This window comes from Microtus pennsylvanicus, chromosome 4, assembly GCF_037038515.1.
Source record: "Microtus pennsylvanicus isolate mMicPen1 chromosome 4, mMicPen1.hap1, whole genome shotgun sequence".
Classification (NCBI taxonomy): domain Eukaryota; kingdom Metazoa; phylum Chordata; class Mammalia; order Rodentia; family Cricetidae; genus Microtus; species Microtus pennsylvanicus.
In genome coordinates this window covers 7,817,894-7,839,011 of record NC_134582.1, presented here as the reverse complement: position 1 = coordinate 7,839,011, position 21,118 = coordinate 7,817,894, and the positions used below count along the sequence as shown (strand labels likewise).

The following is a 21,118-nucleotide window of genomic DNA, read 5'->3' as shown; positions in this document are numbered from 1 at the left end:
GAGCACCATACCACACACTTAAGGAAGCTCACAGGCACAGCAGCCTTTGTTTCTTTTAATAGGACATTCAGCTGAGCTTGAATTTTACTGTTAGTTCATTGATTTATCGCAAGGCTGGTAATGGAAGTCAGGGGCTGGAGCATATTAGGCAAGAGTTCTCTCACCAAACGACACCCTCAGCTCTGCATCTGCCAGTTGGTTAGGGGGATTTTAAAATAAAATTCGGATGGTTCTTACCCTGAGGCATGTGAGTGCTCTCTCCATGCCCAGACTGCCTGATAAGTAGGTTGGGACGAACCAGAAACATATTTACGCTCGTGTTGGCTTCTACAGAGCACACTGCCAAGCAACTGCATAAATGGTATGCATTAACAAACCCTTGAAATTAGGCATTCACAAAAGCGTAAGCTATATATTTTGCATAGAAAACAAGACAAAACTACATAATTCCTAAGTCAACTTTGTCCTCTCTTATAACAGTCATTTAAAATACATTTTGGGGCCATCTCCTTTGTGGCATCATGGCTGCCCTCCGGCCTCTGGTGAAGCCCAAGATAGTCAAAAAGAGGACCAAGAAGTTCATCCGGCACCAGTCAGACCGATATGTCAAGATTAAGCGAAACTGGCGGAAACCCAGAGGTATTGACAACAGGGTGCGGAGAAGATTCAAGGGCCAGATCCTGATGCCCAACATTGGTTATGGGAGCAACAAGAAAACCAAGCACATGCTGCCTAGCGGCTTCCGGAAGTTTCTAGTCCACAACGTCAAGGAACTGGAGGTGCTGCTGATGTGCAACAAGTCTTACTGTGCTGAGATTGCTCACAATGTTTCCTCCAAGAACCGAAAAGCCATCGTGGAAAGAGCAGCGCAGCTGGCCATCAGAGTCACCAATCCCAACGCCAGGCTGCGCAGCGAAGAGAATGAGTAAATGGCTTGCGTGCACGTTTTATTTGTGTTTAAATAAAACCACAAAAACTGCAAAAAATAAAAAATAAAAAAATAAAATACATTTTGGTGTTCTCGTAAAATCAGAACTCACCATTTTTAAAACAAGTGCAGCTTAGAACCTAGCAACTGAGATAAAACTAACTGGTCAGATGTGGTGGCCTGCACTTTTAATTACAGAATCTGAGAGGCAGAGGCATGCATATCTCTGGAATCTAAAGACAGGAGATTATACATAGTGAGCTATAGGTCAGCTAGGGCTACATCTCAAAAAAATAAAAAGTAAGATGTTGGAGAAATGGCTTAGTCATTAAGAGTACTTGTTGCTCTTGTAGAGACTATGGTTCAACTCCCAGAACCTACAAGGCAGCTAACAACTGTCTGTAACTCTAGTTCCAAAGGATACGATGCCCTCTTATGGCTTCCATGGGAAATGCACACATGTAGTGCCCAGACATACATGCAGGCAAAACACCCACACACATAAATAAAAACAAATCCTAAACTAAATGTAAAAGTTACTAAGTTCCTTCACTCATGTCCAACCTTATCATTAACATGTCTTGAGACTGTCCATTTATTTCTGCTTCCTTAGTGATTTTTCTCCAGTTCCTCTCTTTTCATTTTACTGTCCTTTATTTAATTCAACATTTAAAAAAAAATTAAAAGCAAACATATTTCTGGTCTTGCCTTGGAACACTACTAGGGCTTGTAAATTACCAAGACCAATCTTTGTCCGTGGGTGGCTTTGTGTTCTCAGTTATTTGGGTTTAAGGGAGCTGCTTACAGGCTAATATTCAGACCCATACAAGAACACAGCCACAAGGAACAGCCTTGGTTGAGAACAAATTCTTGTGCTGGAGAGATGGCTCGGCGGTTAAGAGAACAAATTCCTACTTATCTTTCGGTGTCATACTCTAGTGTCCATTTGACAATCAAGTCAGACCCAAACTCTTATCCATTCTTATCGTGAAGGTCCGAGTTTGGATTTGCAGCATGCACATAAAGCCAGGTATGGTGCCATGCACATAAAGCCAGGTATGGTGCCATGCACATAAAGCCAGGTATGGTACCATGCATATGTAACCCCAGTGCTGGCAGCTGGGAGGAGACAGGGAGGCCCAGGGGCTCACTGGGCCAGTTGGTCTAACGAAACAGCAAGCTATAGATGATTGAGTGGGAAACCCTGTCTCAAGCAATAAGGTAGAAAGTGATTGAGGAGGACATCTGATGTCAACCTCTGGCCTACACACATACACAGAGGCAAGTGCCCCCTTATAATACATGTAATTTTTAAAAACGCTGTGAAGAAAAATCACACAATACAACAGTACTCACATGGGAGAGGGCAGAGACTGGTCCCTGAGCATAAGTGTAACAGAAGACAGACGGGGTGGCGGGGATGGATGATGGATGGATGGATGGATGGGAGAGATGGGAGGTTTTTAAAAGGGAATGTAGTGAATGTGCACAGGAGGTGCTCTTAGTGGCTGCAGCTGAGGACGCATCCTGTCAGGACCCCAAGGGCAGGCCAGTACAGATGTTGAGTACTAACCATGCAGGCATATGCACATATACACCAGACACACAAACGACCTGGGATGACTTAAGTGTCAGTTCACTAGACTGGGGACTACCTAGAGAGTTAGTTGAATGCTTCTGCTTCCCATGTCAAAACCACTGGGATAAGGCAGGGGCCATTTTGGCCAGGTACTCTGGAAAGGGTACCATGCGAGACAGTGCACAGAGGCCCATTCCTCAAAGGGGAGCAGCCTACATCTGTCAGGGAAGGGAAGAAGCTGCAGATTTGCAGCAGGAGAAAGAACATGGAGTGGTGGGATTTGATACAGATGGAGCCTGTTAACTAAGGGCGTGCCACCCAGGTTTCCCTGGAGGGCTTCCTGTTTTACTGCAGAGGGGTGGTCAACAGGTACCCATCTGTGGTGGTTTGAATAAGAATGGCCCCACCTGTTCATGTATTTGAATGCGTAAGGAATGAAAAGGTGTGGCCTTCGTGGAGGAAATGTGTCACTGGGGGTGGGCTTTGAGGTTTCAAAAGTCCAAGTCACTCCCAGTGTTCTCTCTGCCTGCTGCCTACGGGTCAGGATGTAGAACTCTCAGCTTCTTCTCCAGCACCAAGTCTACCTGCATGCCTCCATGCTCCCTACCGTGATGATAATGGACTAACATTGATGGCAGAAGTCACAAAATAATCTCACACTAGTTCAGAATTATGAATAATAAATGGTTATTTATTTAAGGAAAAACTTACAGATCACTGTCCTAGATCACAATCCTCTGCAAACAGGAACAGTCTAGCAGCTGACAGCAAGAGAGCACATGCTTTACAGCCACTTTTACAGTATAAGAGACTACGCCCAGGCGGGCTGGTATCTTAAAGGCTCTTGGCTGAAGGAGCAGAATGTGCTCCAACAGCAAGCCATCACTAAGTAAATGTTTTCTAAGAGCTGCTGTAGTCATGGTGTCTCTATAGCAATAGAGCACTGATGAAGAACTGAATTTTCTGCCTAGACAGTTGAGCACACAATTGTGCAACCCAAGACACTTGTGCACCACGATCTTCTTTGCTCACTGCCTAGATGCAGGTGCCCATCTGGTGCCTTGCCCAAATTGCTCTTCCCTGGCACCAACAGCAGTGGGCACCTCTTGTATCCATGTCCCGGTTACTACCCTTCCTTCCCCTCTGAAGGGAGCCAAATGTCCCCCTCTAGGATGGGGCAGAAAAGAAGCAATGGAGCAGGGAGGTGGGCAGTGCTAGGAGAGTAGCCATTCTGGTGAGCAACCATGCAGCTCCAGAAAAAAATCTCATTTGGGAATAGTCCTCGTGATGAGTTAGCTAAGGATCTCAAAACATCATGATCCTGGAGCTGGCGGGCTCTAGTAAGACAAGTATCTTCATGGGAAAACTGTTGAGGGAGATCTGGATATGGGAAGATGGGAGGCAGGCACAGGTGGGGACCTGGAAAAATCCAGCAGATGCTCTGGGTCTGCAAAAGGGAAACAAAAGGACACTTCCTGGAGCCTTAGAGGGCTCTGGTTTCCAGAACCAAAACTAAGTTCCTATTGTTTTCAGCAAGTTAGTGGTACTTTGTTAGGACAGCTATAGGACACTCATAACACAAGTAATTACAGGGGCAATGTGGCTTCAAGGTATATGAGCATGATGACAGAATATACTGCTGAACGAAACAGGAACATTGAGTTCATCTGAGTAACTCCCCTGACCAGGCACAGGAGAAAGTGGCCTCACAATGAAGAGGTTCCCGGGATCACCTGTGTGGGTCTACCAGCAGGTACTCCAACTGACAACAGCCCAAGCTGAGAACATGCATGGCCGATGTGAGATGCTTGCTCTTAGCAAACCTTGAGAAAACACCATTCAAATGCAACAAGGGCTGGTCTAAATAGCTGAGCTGCGCTCCTCAAAACTGAACTCCCCAGGCTCTGGGGGGCCAGGACAGCCGTTGCAGGTCAGGGCAGAAGGACGAGGGGGTAAAGGGCACCAGTGGTATAGACAATAACCCTAAATACAAGGGCTAACAAGCAAAATGTCTTCTCAGCTGTGCACCTTAAGTGGGTGTGGGGGAATACCACTCTGATGTCACCACTTTGGACATGGTACCTTACATCCTCACTTTATAGTAGCCCATAAATCAATGTTATTCCCAGCTCAGATTTTGCATTGTGTTTGCAAAAGTTTAATATTTCCCACAGAGTCAACATAGTCAATTATGAAAGCCTTGTAACCTGAAGGCACTGTACTTGGGGGTGGGGCGGGATGCTGCAATCTTTTCATTAACTGATGTTTGCTTGTTTTGAGACAGGATTTCTCTGTATAGCCTTGGCTGTCCTGGAACTCATTCTGTAGACCAGGCAAGCCTCAAACTCAGATCCACCTGCCTCTGCCTCCTGAGTGCTGGGATTAAAGGTCCGCACCACCATTGCACAGCTAATTGATTTTTAACAGGGTCTTTCAGGGCTGGCTTTACAGCCCAGGCTGGTTTTGACTTATGGTTCTCCCTACTCAGCTTCCTGAAAGGTTGGGGCATGTATTTATAAACCATCACTTGAGATTGCTCCTACCAGATGTGTTTTGGTGTTGGCAAGACCTGTCTCCCAGACTGACCCTCTCAGAATTCCTATTGCAAGTTAGAGACCAAGGTCCCAGTAGAAGAAGAGACTACAAGCCGGGGAACTTGCTGTGACCACAGAACCCACAGTAGAGCATTCTCTAAAACTTCCGATTTCCAGACAAGAGGAGGCAAAAGGCCTCCACGGTTATTGTTCTGAGAACTTGGGATTCCATGTTTCAGACCCAGCTTTTCTCTCCTCCCATGGAGCCAAGGCTCCCCAAGGCAACCACATCCCAGGGCAAGGTTTCCAGCAATGACAAAGTATTTGTACAAGCCCCGTGGAGCCCAGCACTGTTAGGCTGTAGAACCCCCAACTCTTAACAGTCTACGTACACACAGTACACATAGGTTCTCACACATAAGCACACAGAAGACATGCATATGCCTAACATGCATACATTACACACAGGCATCCCCACCATCACATGCAGTTACATTCACATGTACACACATAAACATGCACACACGGGTACTCATACACATGCATACACAAGGCGTGCAATCCTGTACTTGTACATGCGGTACTCCTAGACATGTCTATGCATATTTGTACATGCAAGCATTCATGCATATACTTCTAGACACACATTTATGTGTGACAAACCATGAATGCATGTGCATGAGACACACCAGGGACTCACATGTGTGCATGTTCTTAGGGTATACTCTCAAGGCTGCATGTAAGAATGTAGACAGTAACTGTATACAACTAGGTGAGGCTATTATGGGCCCGGGTGGGGACTGAGAGATGCACTCCTCCTCTGAGTCTGAGATTTTGTGTTTTGTTTGTTCGTTTTGTTTTGATTTTGGGACAGGGTCTTGCTGTATAACCCAGGCTGGAAACTCAATTCTCCTGCCTCTGTCTCTGCCTTCTGAATGCTGAGATCATGGGTCTGAGTTGCCATGACCAGCTTGGAGCTGTTTTAAACAGGACAACTACCACCAAGAGGTGCAAATATATGACTAAGGAGAAAGTCCACGCAAAGGACACTTACGGAGACCTGCACGAATGCAGAGTGCTGGCCGACTCCATCGCAGCTGGGAGTACAGACACATTGAAGGAGGACCCAGAGTCTTCTGTGTGGGTCCTGGGTTGCTGAAGGTGCCATGACAGAGCAGCTCAATTCTCAAGCCTGGAATCTGTAGGTAACAAGGGCTCACTGTTTTGCCATCAACCTAAGAGACATTTACAGATACTGACTTGATTAAACTTGTTTGTAGTTGAAAGTTTTTCTGTGTCCCTGCCGGTCCCACAGCCATTTCTAAAATAATTCGCTCAGAGGCCTAATGTTAATTATAGTTGTTTGGCTGATGGCTCAGGCTTATTAACCCATTTCTATTCATCTGTGTATCACCACATAGTTTTGTGGCATTACCTGTTCTCCAGTACAACTTGCTGCTCTAGCAGCTCACTGGCATCTCTGACTCTGCCTTTCCTCTTCTGTATCTCTGTTTGATTTCCTGCCTGGCTCTATCCTGTCTTGCCATAGGCCAAAGCAGCTTTATTCATCAACCAATACAAGCAATACATACTCACAGCATACAGATAGACATCCCACATCACTTGTCCTGGAAAGACAGCTGATGGTTAGCTATGACTAAGTGGCTGGATGTCACTGCTTAATTATTGGAGTTATCAGATGTCATTATGGCACCCATAGCCATCTGAGCACAAGCTGAGTGGGCAATCTGAGTCCCATTCAACCGAGCTCCTAGGCATGGCCATAATCTTGCTTCAGCTCACTGGAAATAAGGATCTTTTCTGCAGTCTTGGTAACGTGCTTTTCACTTTTTGAGTCCCGTCTTGATGTTTTGGCGTTTAAAACAAACCAAAAGGTGGAGCATGAACAGCAAAATGAGCCTTCCCCTTGGAGCTCATACAAAAATTTAGTACAATAGAGCTGTTCATAGCTTGTGTCCCAGAGGCAGAGACTTCCAAGCTGGTAAAGATGGGGTCAGCTGGCACAAGGATGCATTTCAGGAAATACACATGGGAGTGGGAGGAGGGGTCACCAAGCCAAAATAAAAACGTCTGTCACTATGGCATTATCATATCTAGGTCACAGCCAGGGTCACTTGGGCACCCCACCAAACCTGTGATACACTCTTTCTGCTCCATCACAGCCTCCACACAAAGTTGTGATTAAGAAGTCATACAGAGCCTAAGGGGGCTCCAGAGACACTTCTCTGAAAAGGCAAAAGCTATTACCAATGCTCGTAACTGTCCAACAGATCTTGACAGTAACGCCTTATTGCTGGAGATGGCACACACGCTGGTCATACAACATGGTGTATTCCAGTGGGTACTGAAAACGTTCTCCCTGCTGGGCAGCTTTCATGGTACTAGAAGATGCTATGTAGGCTACTGCAGGAAAAAAGGCACCAAACGCCTTGCCGAGCTGTGATCCTGTGAGCTACAATAATGGCCAGCCTGGCAAGATATGCCCATCAATGCAACAGAGACATACACACTAAAGTAGCAACCCGTGACATTATGATTAGATCTAAGGTCCACTCTACAGAAGATGACTCATGCCTGAGACTTGAAGAACCTGTGGTTGGGAGATCATAAGGCCCAGAGAACCTGCTTCACTTTGCTTACATGAACATAGTATCAAACTGCCTTCTGAATATTTATCTTTACACCCATAGATTAGTGTAGCTCTTACCTTCATCAGAGAGTGGACAGCAGTATTCATAGGGACGAGTACCTGTGGCCCTGAGTGGGATTTATCTACAGCACACTTTCTTCCTCAGATCTCAGGGAATAATTTTCAAGAGACAGGGGGAAGACTGTAAGACCAGAGGTCAGGAAGGACTGGGGTAAAACAGTGTCCTGCAACGACAAGTCATTGCACTCTGAGCTCACAGCAGACGGCAGCCTGCACAAGGTGATCTCGCCAGCCACCATTCCAGACGGAAGGAGCATGGTCTCCCAGGCCTAGCCAGTCACGGAGATACTGGTGGTCCATGGCTGCTGGGGGAAATGAGTCAAGTTTTCTTTTTTTTTTTTTTTGAGACAGGTTTTCTCTGTGTAACAGCCCTCGCTGTCCTATAACTCTGTAGACCAGGCTGGCCTCACACTCACTGAGATCCTCCTGTCTCGGCCTCCCAAGTGCTGGGATTAAAGGTGTGTGCCACCACTGCCCAGCAAGAGTTAGTTTTCTTTAGGGGCAGCACAGGTGTGGCCCCTCGTAGGTTGTCTGTGCTCCAGTGACGTCCTGCACCCATGCACATGTGAGCAGCACTAACTAGAGTCAGTGAGACATGAAGTCAGAAGGGAGACTAAGGGGCAGAAATCCTGGGATGGTTAGAAGGGAGACAAGACAAGTAGGTATGATCAAAATATATTGTACATATGTATGAAATTCTCAAAAAATACAAGATACTTTATTAAAGAGAAGTCATCCAGGGACAGGGACCAAGCACTGATAATGGGCTGTGGAGGTCTGCAGGTGCAGGCCTAGGGGTTCTGCACTTAACTCTCCTGCTACGGAGGCCGGGCTGCCTGTGCCAGCGACTGTGAGGGAAGATGTAGCACATCTGTGAGTCTCTCAGGGATGTCATTTATTTTAGTTACACGTGAATGTTGAAGAAAAACCAGTGAGGATAGGAACTGCTCAGCTGGCTGAATGACAAACAGCATGAGAATGGCCTAGACCGAGAGCTCCTCCTTCACCAGCCGTCTCTGAGGGGCAGGGGCAGCCAGCACCAAGGCCTCACCCCTGCCCCTGTTCTCTCTGGCCATGGAGCCCCTGCTGCACCCCATCACTTCTAGCCTCTGCTTCCCACTCCTCTTCTGCCTCGTGGCCTTGGCACTCATCCTCTGTGCTGCTGTCCTCGTCCTCGTCCTCGTCCTCACCCAAACTGGCGCTTCTGGGGGAAGTGTCCCAATGCCGGCGGGATGATGTCTTCTTTCTCCTTCTCAGCAGATGAGTCACGTCAGGCAGCGGCTCCCGCCCTGACGGTTGCACCAGGCTCATACACGGAAGGAGTCCTTTCTCCTTCTTGCGCTTGTACTCCATTATTTGTTTAGTCAAGGCCTCGTGGTCAATCCCGCACAGATTTGGGGGTGTGGCTGGTTCCAGGGCATCGTGTGACGACAGGCCTTCAGGACTCCTGGGGAGTGGGGGCACAGGAAGAAAAGAGTCCTTCATGCAGAACCCAAACCAAGCTCCAAACCAGGGGGTTTGGACCTAAGCATCTGCAGAGAACACTTGTTACATCTCCTCGCACTACTGAACTTGTCTGAGGGTGACAGGGACATAGAAAGGTGACACTGATTTAGGTTCTTCAAAGTCAGAGACCATGGCTGGTATTGGTCAGTGTGTGAACCCCCAGTTTTCCTCATCTGAGTATGGGTGTGTACGGGCAGAACTATGCAGGCACATGCTGGACCCAGGGGCAGGTACCACGGGGCAATGTGGGCTAGTGGAGACACAGATTGTGTGGCTGCTGGAGCCTAAGCATCTGTCACAGGGGACAGAAAGATGTCCACAAGCCTCACCTCAAACCGTCCTGTGCCAAGTCGTCCCTTTCCTCTGGGGGTCCAAAGTCAGCCACTGCCAGTAAGCGATCTACCTGAGAAGAAAGCGTGGAGATGGCAGACCTCAGCTCCGCCCTCTGCTGCCCAGGAACGGCATCACAGCCTCTCACACAGCCCAGCACGTGCCTCCGGCTTCAGTCAATGCCACCCAGACGCCTTCTCAATGTGGCGGCACAACAGAGTCTATGCCTCACACCCTTGCTGGCGCTTCAACCCACCACAAGCTCTCTGACGACGACTGAGGTTAGAATGTTATTGTAACATTAGACAAGTCTATGAATGGTGTAACTAGTATTTACTGGTTTCTAAAGTAGTTTCGCAAAAACGATTCCACTTTGCCACAGAATCTGAGCGTTTGGGAAGAGGAAGTTTCTAGTATGGACAGATCAGACACGAAGGTCAGTCACAGCCACAGGGCCCACTCTGTGGGCTCAAGGGGCCTGAACCAAAGGCAGCAGCACTCGGGAGTCACAGGCAGGTAGATCTCTGTGAGTTTAAGGTCAGCCTAGTCTATAATGCAAGTTCTAGGCCAGCCAAAGCCACAAAGTGAGACTCTGTCTTAAAAAAGATAAATATTAGCCGGGCGGTGGTGGCGCACGCCTTTAATCCCAGCAATCGGGAGGCAGAGGCAGGCGGATCTCTGTGAGTTCGAGACCAGCCTGGTCTACAGAGCTAGTTCCAGGACAGGCTCCAAAGCCACAGAGAAACCCTGTCTCGAAAATCCAAAAAAAAAAGATAAATAGTAAAATTTTACTCACTGAAGTTTAATGAGTATAAAAAAGTATGAAAGTAAAGTATAAAAAGCTAACTACTTGAGCAGGGAAGATGGCCCAGTCGGTAAAGACACTTGCAGCCAAGCAGTGTCCTGAGTAGGACCTCAGGACAGACATGGAGGAAGGCTGTCCTCTGACCTCCACACCCACTGTGCTGGCAAGTTTCATACCAACCTGATATTCGGGAGGAGGAAACCTCAACTGAAAAAACGCATTTTCTGGCTTGTAGACAAGTCTGTAGGGCATTTTTTAAACTAAAGATTGATTGTGGGTGGGACCACTGTAGGTAGACCTCAGGTACAGAAAGAAGCTGGCGGAGCAAGCCCTGAGGAGCAAAGTGATAAGCAACATTATACACAGTCCCTGCCTCCAGGTTACTGTACTGTTTGAGTTCCTGCCTTGAATTCCTTTAGTGATGAACTGTGATATAAAACTGTAAGCCGAGGGGGCTGGAGAGATGGCTCAGAGGTTAAGAGCACTGGCTGCTCTTCCAGAGGTCCTGAGTTCAATCCCAGCAACCACATGGTGGCTCACAACCATCTATGAGATCTGGTGCCCTCCTCTGGTGAGCAGGCATACATGCAGACAGAACATTGTATACATAATAAATAAATTAAATTTAAAAAAAAAAACTGTAAGCCGAAATAAACCCTTTCATCCCCAAGTTGCTGTTGGTCATGGTGTTTTATCATATGATATCATATGTTTTATCATAGCCATAGAAACCCTAACTAAGATACACACACATACAAAAGTGAAGAAATATAGCTGGCCACAGATATGGCTCAGTGGTTGGGATCAGCGGTTGCTTCTCCAGAGGATCTAGGTTCAATTCCCAGCACCCACACACTAGTTCCTGGGACCAAATGTCCTTTCTGGCCTCAGAGGGTAATATAAACATGCAGTCATACATAAAGGCAAAACACTCACACACACATAACTTTTTAAAAATCTAATAAATAGGGCTGGAGAGATGGCTCAGAGGTTAAGAGCATTGCCTGCTCTTCCAAAGGTCCTGAGTTCAATTCCCAGCAACCACATGGTGGCTCACAACCATCTGTAATGGGCTCTGGTGCCCTCTTCTGGCCTGCAGGGATACACACAGACAGAATATTGTATACATAATAAATAAATATTAAAAAAAATCTAATAAATATCAGGGTGCTGGTTGAGCATGTCTTTAATCCCAGCATTCAGGAAGCAGAGGCAGGCAGATTTCTGTGAGTTCGAGGCCAGCCTGGTCTACAGAATGAGTTCCAGGACAGGCTCCAAAGCTAAAAAGAGAAACCTTATCTCAAAAACAAACAAAAAAAATTTTTTTAAAAAAAGCTAATTATTTCAAAAGCTTACCTCAGCCAGAACTATATCTTTTTTGTCTTGAATAAACACTATGGGTGGAACATTTCTCAGGGTCTGCTGTGACATCAGAAGGTGTCTGAGGAGAGAGCAAACCTTTAGTGGGAAGGAGCCAAACTACATCACACCCACCAAATCTCCAGGCTGTAAGGAGGCTTGCTCACTATGGAGGCAAGGAAGGGAGGGAAAGAGACAGGAGGGGAAGGGAGAGGAAGGAGAAGGGAGGAAGAGGGGAAGGCAGGGGAGGGGGGAAGAAATGAAGTTTGGGGGAGCCTCTCTCAGAGCCTCACCACTAAGAGTATCAGACGCCCCACACCATAGCTGCTTCTCACTCTGCCCGGATTGGAGCGCACTCTAACTATGGACTTCCAGCATCCTGTACTCAGTAGACACTGCCTGAGAGGACTCCTGCCCGACATCCCAGCATGCTAGAGATGAAGGGTTTTGGCACAGTTCAGCCATGTGATACAGATCAGGCAAACGAGGTCTAGGCCCTGTAATCCCAAAACTTTAGCACCAAATTTGGGCAACTGCAATAGTCTCGAAGAAGCATTCAACTCAGCTATCGCCTGATTGCCTCCAACCACACCCACACTTGTTTAACAGGAAACAAAGCGGCCCTTCCGTGATAATTGCAGACACTCTCTATGAAGTGGATGCTAGTGACCCTTGCAGGGAACACAAGACAGTACACAGACGAACGGACAGACAGGCATGCTGGACAAAGTCTCCAGAACAGTCTTCATCCTGAGCAGGAGGAATATGTGAAGGCAAGAGCGACAGGGAGGAGCTGGAGGTATGTGGGAAGGAACCAGCTCCAAGATGTGTGGCCAGCTGGATTTCTGCCTTTTTGTTTTTTAACTGAACAAACCGAGAGTACTGACTGGTTTTGTGCCAACTTGACACAAGATGGAGTCATCAGAGAAGAAATGCTTCCATGAGATCCAGTATAAGGCATCTTCTTAATTAGTGATCAGTTGGTGGGTGGTGCCACCCCTGGCTGGTGGTTCTGGGCTCAGTAAGAAAGCAGGCTGAGCAAGCATGTGAGCAAGCCAGCAAAGAGCACCCCTCCACGGCCTCTGCATCAGCTCCTGCCTCCAGGTTCCAACCCTATTTGAGTTCCTGTCCTGACTTCCTTCAATAAAGAACAGCAATACAGAAGTGCACACCCAATAAACCCTTTTCTCCCCAACTTGCTTTCTGATCATGGTGTTTCGTCACAGCAAGAGAAACCCCAACTAAGCCACGGAGTAACTTCATTAGGTTCAAACAGCTCATCAATTTGCAAAATTTTGCATTTCAGGATTCTTTACAATCTAAAAGTTATTGAGAACAGCCAACAACTTTTTTTCTTTTTTGGTTTGTTTGAGACAGGGTTTCTCTGTCTTAACAGCCCTGGCTATACTCGAACTCACAGAGATCCACCTGTCTCTGCCTCCTGAGTGCTGGGATCAAGGGCATGCGTCACCACCACCAGACCAACAACTTTTTTAAAAATGTTGTTCTAGGGGCTGGAGAGATGGCTCAGTGGTTAAGAGCACTGACTGCTCTTCTAGAGGTCCTGAGTTCAGTTCCCAGCAACCACATGGTGGCTCACAACCATCTGTACTGAGATATGGCGCCCTCCTCTGGCGTGCAGGCATACATAGAGGGCGTGCAGGCATACATAGAGGCAGAATGTTGTATACGTAATAAATAAATAAATCTTTCCAAAAAAAAACATTAAAAAAATGTTGTTCTATTGATGTTTACTACAGTAGAAATTAAATCTGAGAAACTTACAAATGACATATTTTAAAAGTTGTTTAGCCAGGCAGTGGTGGCGCACGCCTTTAATCCCAGCACTTGGGAGGCAGAGGCAGGTGGATCTCTGTGAGTTCGAGACCAGCCTGGTCTACAAGAGCTAGTTCCAGGACAGGCTCCAAAACCACAGAGAAACCCTGTCTCGAAAAACAAAAACAAAAAAAAAAGTTGTTTAAAATGATAAACCTACTAACTGCTAGCACAAACATTTTTAATGAAAAAATGACTTTTTAAAGATGTACTGGCAGCAGCGGCCTTGTTTGTGGTCTGCACATTTTTGACAGCCAACTTAGTGGAGGACAGTCAAAGCTACACTCTGCATCTGCTTCCTGCACACAAAACTGTGGCCTCACACAGATAATAAATGGAGGAGAGGAAATGTATTGGGAAAGCATGGATCTCTCTGATCCTCTGTACACCCTGACAAATTAAGCGTCACATTAAAATGCATCAGGGCCTGGCAGGTTAACGCACCTTCTCTCCATGTGTGGCTTTACAACCTTGTATGCTAGTCCTGAGGTTGACACTGGGCCAGAACCCTACATAGTACGTGCGGTGAAGTCATGGTCCCACAAGAACAGCCATAGAGTTCTTCAGGCAATCAAGCTCACGGAGGACGCCAACTGTGCAAGTGTTGGAAGATTACAGTTTGCTACCAGCTTTGGGGATGACCAGCTGCTTGCTTTTTCGTGGTTCACTTGTTTATTCTTCAGAGACATCTGCCAAAAACCTACACTTGAGAAGCTGTAGACAGTCTCTCTCTCTCTCTCTCTCTCTCTCTCTCTCTCTCCCTCCCTCCCTCCCTCCCTCCCTCTCTCCTCTCTCCTCTCTCTCTCTCTCTCTCTCTCTCTCTCTCTCTCTCTCTCTCTCTCTCTCGTGTGTGTGTGTGTGTGTGTGTGTGTGTGTATACAGAATACCTGAGGGAAGGGCTGTGCCTCAGCAGACGTCAGAGACCTGCCTGTGTTCCCCATCAAGGGCTGATATTTAAAATCGTGTACTTTTATCTTTTACTTGTTTATCCAGGATATTTTTAGGTGAACGAGGCACTGTGTAAGCCTGGGCAGCAATGCAATAAGGAGCTAGCCTTAGACAGGGAGGCAGACGGAGTGCCCAACTGTTGACAAAATAGTTCTTGCCTCAGAGGTCTGAACAAAACTCTTGGTGCCCCACAAAACTTCTGAGAGATCTGATTAGATTAGGCCTTACAGGAAAACATAACTTATACTCTGAAGTTCAGGATTTTCCTTAAAAGCAAAAGCCCTTAGTGAGAAATTTTGAAAGTTTACCTACAGACAAACAGCCAAGCCACTTGAGGTGCAGGCAGAAAGCAGTACACATACAAAGAAACATCATCACCTTATGTAGGCAGCACTCCTCTGCAGGACGGCTTCCGTGTGCCTGTTCTGGTCTGCAGAGACACCTATCTTCCAGTACACTCGGCAGGCTGAGAAGTCTGAAGTCACAGAGACCTGGGGTGCACCCCAGCTGCAAGTAAGTCACTTTAGATTTAGGCTTCGCAGCTCACAACAGTTTCTTTTGCCTCCGACACCCAGATTGCTCTGGTGATGCCAGTTGGACACCACAGCATTCATGGCAAGGAAGGAGGGTCACAGACACCTAAGCTCACCCCCATGTCCCCCACAGCATTGCTGCACAGTAATCTCTCCAGATGTGGGGAACTTGAAATGACCAATTGCCCCCTATTTCTTCTTAAATCAGCCCTTCTAGGAAAGATGGAGGACCCCACTACGTTTTTGAAAGCGAACACAGTGGATCCCACACCACCCCCAAAACGTCTTCTGGTGCTTTGTCTCATCGCACTGGTTGCTGTGAGGTCACAGGTCCCTCACCCAAGAAGAAAAACAGCTCTACTTCTGCACCTTGTCCCAAGACTTAAACCAGATTTGGGACCACCTCTGTACCCCCAACCAAGACGTCAAGTATGACGGGTTCAGGCAAAACTAAGTCTGTGCCTTCCTGCCCCAGTTCTGACCTGTGCTCACCTTGGAGACCTCCACATTCAGGTCATAGACCTCCTGGCTCACTTCCGGAGTGCACAGCAATTCCGTCACTGCTTTGTAGAGAAGACCGTTCAGGGCTCTTAGACGGATGGTGTCTTCCTTCCTGGCCTTCCGTAGGGTGCTCTTCGTGAGGAACTCAAACTTGGATGGCTTCTGAGTCAAGTGAGACCCCAGGGATGGACCTTCATACCAAAACTTCTTTCTACATCAAGAAGACAAAATTTAGATGTGGGGAGAGGGGCACTGGAGAGATGGCTCAGTGGTTAAGAGCACTAGCTACTCTTTCAGAGGACCTGGGTTCAGTTCCCAATACCCACATGGTATCTCACAATAACTGTTCCCAGGGAATCTGATGCCCTCTTCAGACCTCCACAGATACCAGGTTTATACATGGTACACATAACACACATGCAGACCAAATACTCTTACACGTATAATAAATGTTTTCTGTTGGTTTGTTTGGTTTTCTGGCCTCGAACTCACAGAGATCACCTGCCTCTGCCTCCGAGTGGAGGATGAAAGATATGAGCAAATCTTCAAAAGTCATAGACATAGGCCAAGCGGTGGTGGCACACAGCTTTAGACCCAGGATTAGAGGGAGAGGCAGATGGATCTATGTGAGTTCGAGGCCAGCCTGGTCTACAAAGTTAGTTCCAGGACAGCCAGGACTACATTAAGAAACCACACACACACACACACACACACACACACACACACACACACATATACATAAATCTTTAAAAAGAGGGTCTCTTTTTAAGAACAATTAGATGGGATAGTTATTAAAGGTAAGAAAAAAGAGTTGCATAAACTAGGTCAAAAGGCCTTACACTCCAAGTGTAGAGTGCTTTCAGGAGACACAGGGACATGTTGATGGGAACCACGCAACAACCACTGAAGGTTGGTGGACAGCAATATGGCTGTGGGGATGGACAGAAGTCAGTTTTAACACAACCCTGTAATTTTGACTCATGTCTGTCTACAGTGGGAAGATGTTATCTCCAAATTTCACTAAAGCACTAGGCCTCACTGACCACTCATGAAGATAAAGGTTGAGGGTTCTGAAGTGCTGAACTGAGCAGTTAGGAAACTGAGGAAAGCCTCACTTCTCACTGTTAGGACAGGAGGGAGCTTCTGAACGGTGGGGAAAGAGGACAGAGGCTTCAGGTAAGCACAAAACGCTTACAAGTAGAAGGACCAAAGGCCAGATACACCAATACCCTGAAGCACGATTAACAAAAACTCAGAGACAGGAATTGGTGTTCAACCTGAAGACCAAAATAGCAAAGCAGTCAGCCACTGGCTCTTACCTCGACCTCAGTATGAAAATGGCGATTTTGCCTCCGGGAATCTCAGAATGAGACTCAGCCTGTGAGTTGTCTCCTCCCATTTTATATTCCTCTCTAGGGCTGGGATTGTGTGTTACCACTGCCTGGTCTGTAAGGCTGACCAGTGGGGCTGTTTTACTCTCTGATCTTCAGGCCAGCTTTATTTATTAAAATACAAATGAAATGCCACTCTAACACCCTGCTCCCAGATTCTGCTTCCCAGCACAGTAACCTGGGCTCCTCATAAGAATGACCAATTCTTAGGGTTGTGGGGGGATGGGGGTATATGTAAGATGAACTTAAGACATCTTGAGGGCTGGAGAGATGGCTCAGAGGTTAAGAGCATTGCCTGCTCTTCCAAAGGTCCTGAGTTCAATTCCCAGCAACCACATGGTGGCTCACAACCACCTGTAATGAGGTCTGGTGCCCTCTTCTGGCCCGCAGGCATACACACAGACAAAATATTGTATACATAATAAATAAATAAATATTTTTTAAAAAGACATCTTGAAGTGCCACAAAGTAAGAATCACTAAACATATGGGATGTGTCAAGGGAACAAAGCAGCTGAGAGGGCTGCTAATGACCAAAGATGGAACACTTTGAGCAAAACAAAGTAATAGTCGATTACCACTAACTAGTCCATACTGATAAATGAATTAATAAATGAAGGGGCACATCTCCCACAAAGAATTCCAAACAATCCATGATCACAGTTCTTCACCTCCTAAGGTCAGGGATTACACAAAGCAACTTCTTACCAACAATGACAAAAAGGGACACCTAACACAGGGCAGTGTAAGCACAGTGGCCAGATCCGCCCTTGATAAAACAGTGGTTTTCCTCTGTTGCTTTTCCTCCAACTCCACAACCCACATACAGTCACGAAAAAAGCCATCAAATCCCAGTGGTGTGGAACCACACAACTTCCAACCAGGATGTCCCAAAACCATTACAGCTGTCAAACTGGGACAGACTGAACATGTCAGCCAAGCTACCATGTCTGAATAGCAAAGGACATTAAGGATACCACATTAAGTTCTGATAAAGAATCTGACGCCAGTATCAAAACTATGCCCTTCTTCAGTAAACTAAAACCACCTGTAAAATCAGTTGTTAAAACAAAACCTCCCCAAATATAAACTGGCTTACCACACTTAGTAGACTCCAAGATGCTGTGGAAATCAAAGTATCTTTTTCTTGTTTTGTTTTCGTTTTTCAAGACAAGGCTTCTCTGCTTAGCCCTGGCTATCCAGGAACTCATGCTGTAGACCAAGGGTGGCCTTGAACTCAGGGATCCCCCCCCCCCCCGCGCCTCCCAAAAGGCGCGCGAAGCTACCAGCCAGCGAAATCGGAGCATCTTTTCATATACTTATTACTAAAATTATCTAATTAGGACAAATTTTATGCAATGTGATGTTTCAGGAGGCGTAACACTGTATATTAAAAAAAACAAACAAACCTGAAAGCGTAGTGGGAAATTGTCAAAGGTCAAACTGCATGTGGCCTGCCAATAATCTTCTAACACAAATATCGTTATCATCGCTCCCCTCCCCACAGACACCTACCCCACGGTCCCGACCCAGCCCCTCGAGGACATCTGTCCCCTGCAGAAACAGCCTCCATCCGACCGGCCCTCAGCGGACCCTGGCCGGTGCATACCTGGTTTTCGAGGCAAATTTCTTGAGCAAGTTCTTGCTGCCGCAGGAAACGACCGAGGTGTGCAGGGCCTGCGCGCCGCCGGAAAGAAGCACGGCCCCATGGCCGCCCTGCAGGGTCTGCAGCCGCACGCAGGAGCCCCTCAGTCCCGCGGCTCCGGCCCACATCCCTCCGAGCGCGCGGCCCGCAAACACGAGTGGGCGCAGGACCGACGGGCTTGTGAGCCTGAGACGACTATAGACGCGACCGCCACTGGGCACGGGGGACACCTCAGCCGCCTGTGGGAGGGACTAACCGACAGGTGGGCGGGGCTACTGCGCGGAGTTATGACGGCTTGGGGGCGGGGCGCCAACTGCGGGCTGTGTGGCCAGGGACCCCAACAACCTACCATCTTGTTTTTAAGCCATTATTTATTTTGCTTCTTATTTCTATGAATGAAGGTACCGTGGGATCCCTGGAGCCGGGGTGAACTGCTGATGGCTTGATGGGAACTCAGCACCCCTCTCAGGAAGAGCAGCCAAGCATTAAAAGTTTAGCCACCTCTTCAGCCCCACCCAGCTTGTTTTAAAGCAAGGCCATGGTGACGAAACTGTAGTGTGCGCTTCAAAAAGCTGGACGGGTTTTTTTGGACGTTTTCACCACTAAAGAAGGGACATGTTTGAGGAGACAGTTAAGCTTTAGATGATTCAAACCTGCAATGCCCCTGTGTGTGGAAACAATGTACGGTGGTCACCGATATTATACTGTCTCTGGGTTGATGCATTAGTTTTAAGATATTTTCCAAAAGTGAAAAACCAGACAGATAAAGAATTAAGAAGGCTTTGCATCCATGCACTTTGGGTGAGGAGATGGGAGACGGGCCTACCTCCACAGCCTACAGTCCTCCAAGGACCGTTTTCTTCGTGACTATTGTTAGCTTCCCTGTCCCACGTTTTCCCCCAGTATTTCCTCAACTCAAATAAGCAGTCATTTCGTCGTGGGGGAGAAATAGTACAGGGACATATCAGAATTTAGCAAGACGGAATCTTACGTGAATCAGTAGATCTAACCCAGAGCTTTCACCCAAATTCAAATGGCAAACAAGCCTGGTGCTTTCATTTAAATCTACTGCTTTTAGGCTGAGCTTTTGAAATCAGTTGTTAAGAACAATGACCTATTTTAGTTATTTCTCCAGGTCGTTCTGTTCCAGGTGTCAAGGGAAGTCATGTTCGTCAACAGTCAGTACAAGGAGTACATTTTAGGATAATGTATGCATGTGATGATAGGTCACGCAAAAATCCACTTCTGTCTTCAGTCTGGGCTAGAGAATTCAATTGATACAAGCCAGATAAGCAGGATGAACCTATGTGGAGTTTATAAAAATAAGTTTTTTGCTGCATGAAATCCCATAAGGAATGGTAGCTCCACAGGTAGCCAGTCAGACGTATACTGCAGTGGACAGAGCAGTAGTGCCTGAGTGTGGCAAGGCCCAAGGACCAGAGCAGTCAGCTCGTAGAGGAAGGTGTAGCTGGGGACAGAAGGGACCTTCAGCAATGTGATAGTGGTAACAGAGGATTGTCACTTCAGGGGAGGGCTCTGACCTAACACCCTATCCCTCAGCATCTCAAGGGCTGGTATTATAGCTGCGCACCACCACGCCTGGCCAAGAAAAACAACTCTACACAGGAATTTCATCTCTTATCAAGAAACAATACGAGTCAGGGAACTTCTTTGTACCCACTAATTTTTAAATGCCTTTAATTCAAAACCATAAATAAATCAGAGCAGCCTGTTTGGAGATGGTACATTTCAAACTTCTTTATAAAGAAATGTATTCAAACTGGCCATTTTCACTATTAAAGTAAAATGATATTACTGTCTATGCAATGAATTGGAGTTTTAAGTTCCTCAAGGCTAATCTCATCGATTAGCCTGTCCCCTGATCCAGTAACACACTGGGTGGCAGAGACTCTAGAGGATGTGTTGGATGGTGATGATGAAAATGATGCAGGTGATAGTAACATTAATAACAGAACTCAGAAAGTCATCTGCAAAGCAGCTTTTATAGCATACTACGCCAGAAACATGAGTCTGTGTCTTCCCATGATGCCAGAATGTAGTAAATAGCATTAGATCCATGATGATACTGGTTTTGTTGGCTACGCTTTACCAAGTACTCTTGGTTTCCAATTGTTATTGGCAAATACAGGTTCTTTTAGGCCAATCTTATTAACTCTTGGATCACACATTATACCTCACACACAAGGGGTGTGTGTATATGCGCGCATGCGTGCATGCGTAACTTAAGGGAGGCTACAAAAGTTTTAACAAGGTTCCACAGTTCAAAAAGACCTTACTGGAGACAGAAGTGGTTAGAAATATAAGAAATCCATTTGGAGATCTGCTGGAATTTCAGAGCTAAGCCACAGGGTCTCAGGTATGAAATTTTAAGCTGACTAGAAGCTCAGAACTGAGCTGCAAAGACACTGGGCTGTGGAAGGCAAGACACAGAAGTATAGAGGCAGAGTATAAGGCTAGTGTCCAGAGAGATGA

At 46.8% G+C, this 21,118-nt stretch overlaps 2 protein-coding genes across 2 annotated transcripts; one reads left to right on the top strand and one right to left on the bottom strand.

Moving 5' to 3' along the window:
* Nucleotides 1-506: 506 nt before the first annotated feature.
* Nucleotides 507-993, top strand: LOC142848598 (large ribosomal subunit protein eL32). The gene has a single exon (XM_075970801.1). It carries the CDS (start codon nucleotides 522-524, stop codon nucleotides 927-929), a length of 408 nt encoding a protein of 135 aa, XP_075826916.1. The 5' UTR covers nucleotides 507-521; the 3' UTR covers nucleotides 930-993.
* A 7,475-nt stretch (nucleotides 994-8,468) lies between these two features.
* Rbfa (ribosome binding factor A) lies at nucleotides 8,469-18,885 on the bottom strand. The gene is made up of 6 exons (XM_075968200.1): nucleotides 18,590-18,885; nucleotides 15,582-15,801; nucleotides 14,935-15,047; nucleotides 11,770-11,854; nucleotides 9,608-9,681; nucleotides 8,469-9,219 (listed from the first exon to the last, which is right to left on the bottom strand). The coding sequence occupies exons 1-6, from the start codon at nucleotides 18,751-18,753 to the stop codon at nucleotides 8,820-8,822; spliced, it is 1,056 nt and encodes a 351-aa protein (XP_075824315.1). The 5' UTR covers nucleotides 18,754-18,885; the 3' UTR covers nucleotides 8,469-8,819.
* Between the last annotated feature and the right edge of the window lie 2,233 nt (nucleotides 18,886-21,118).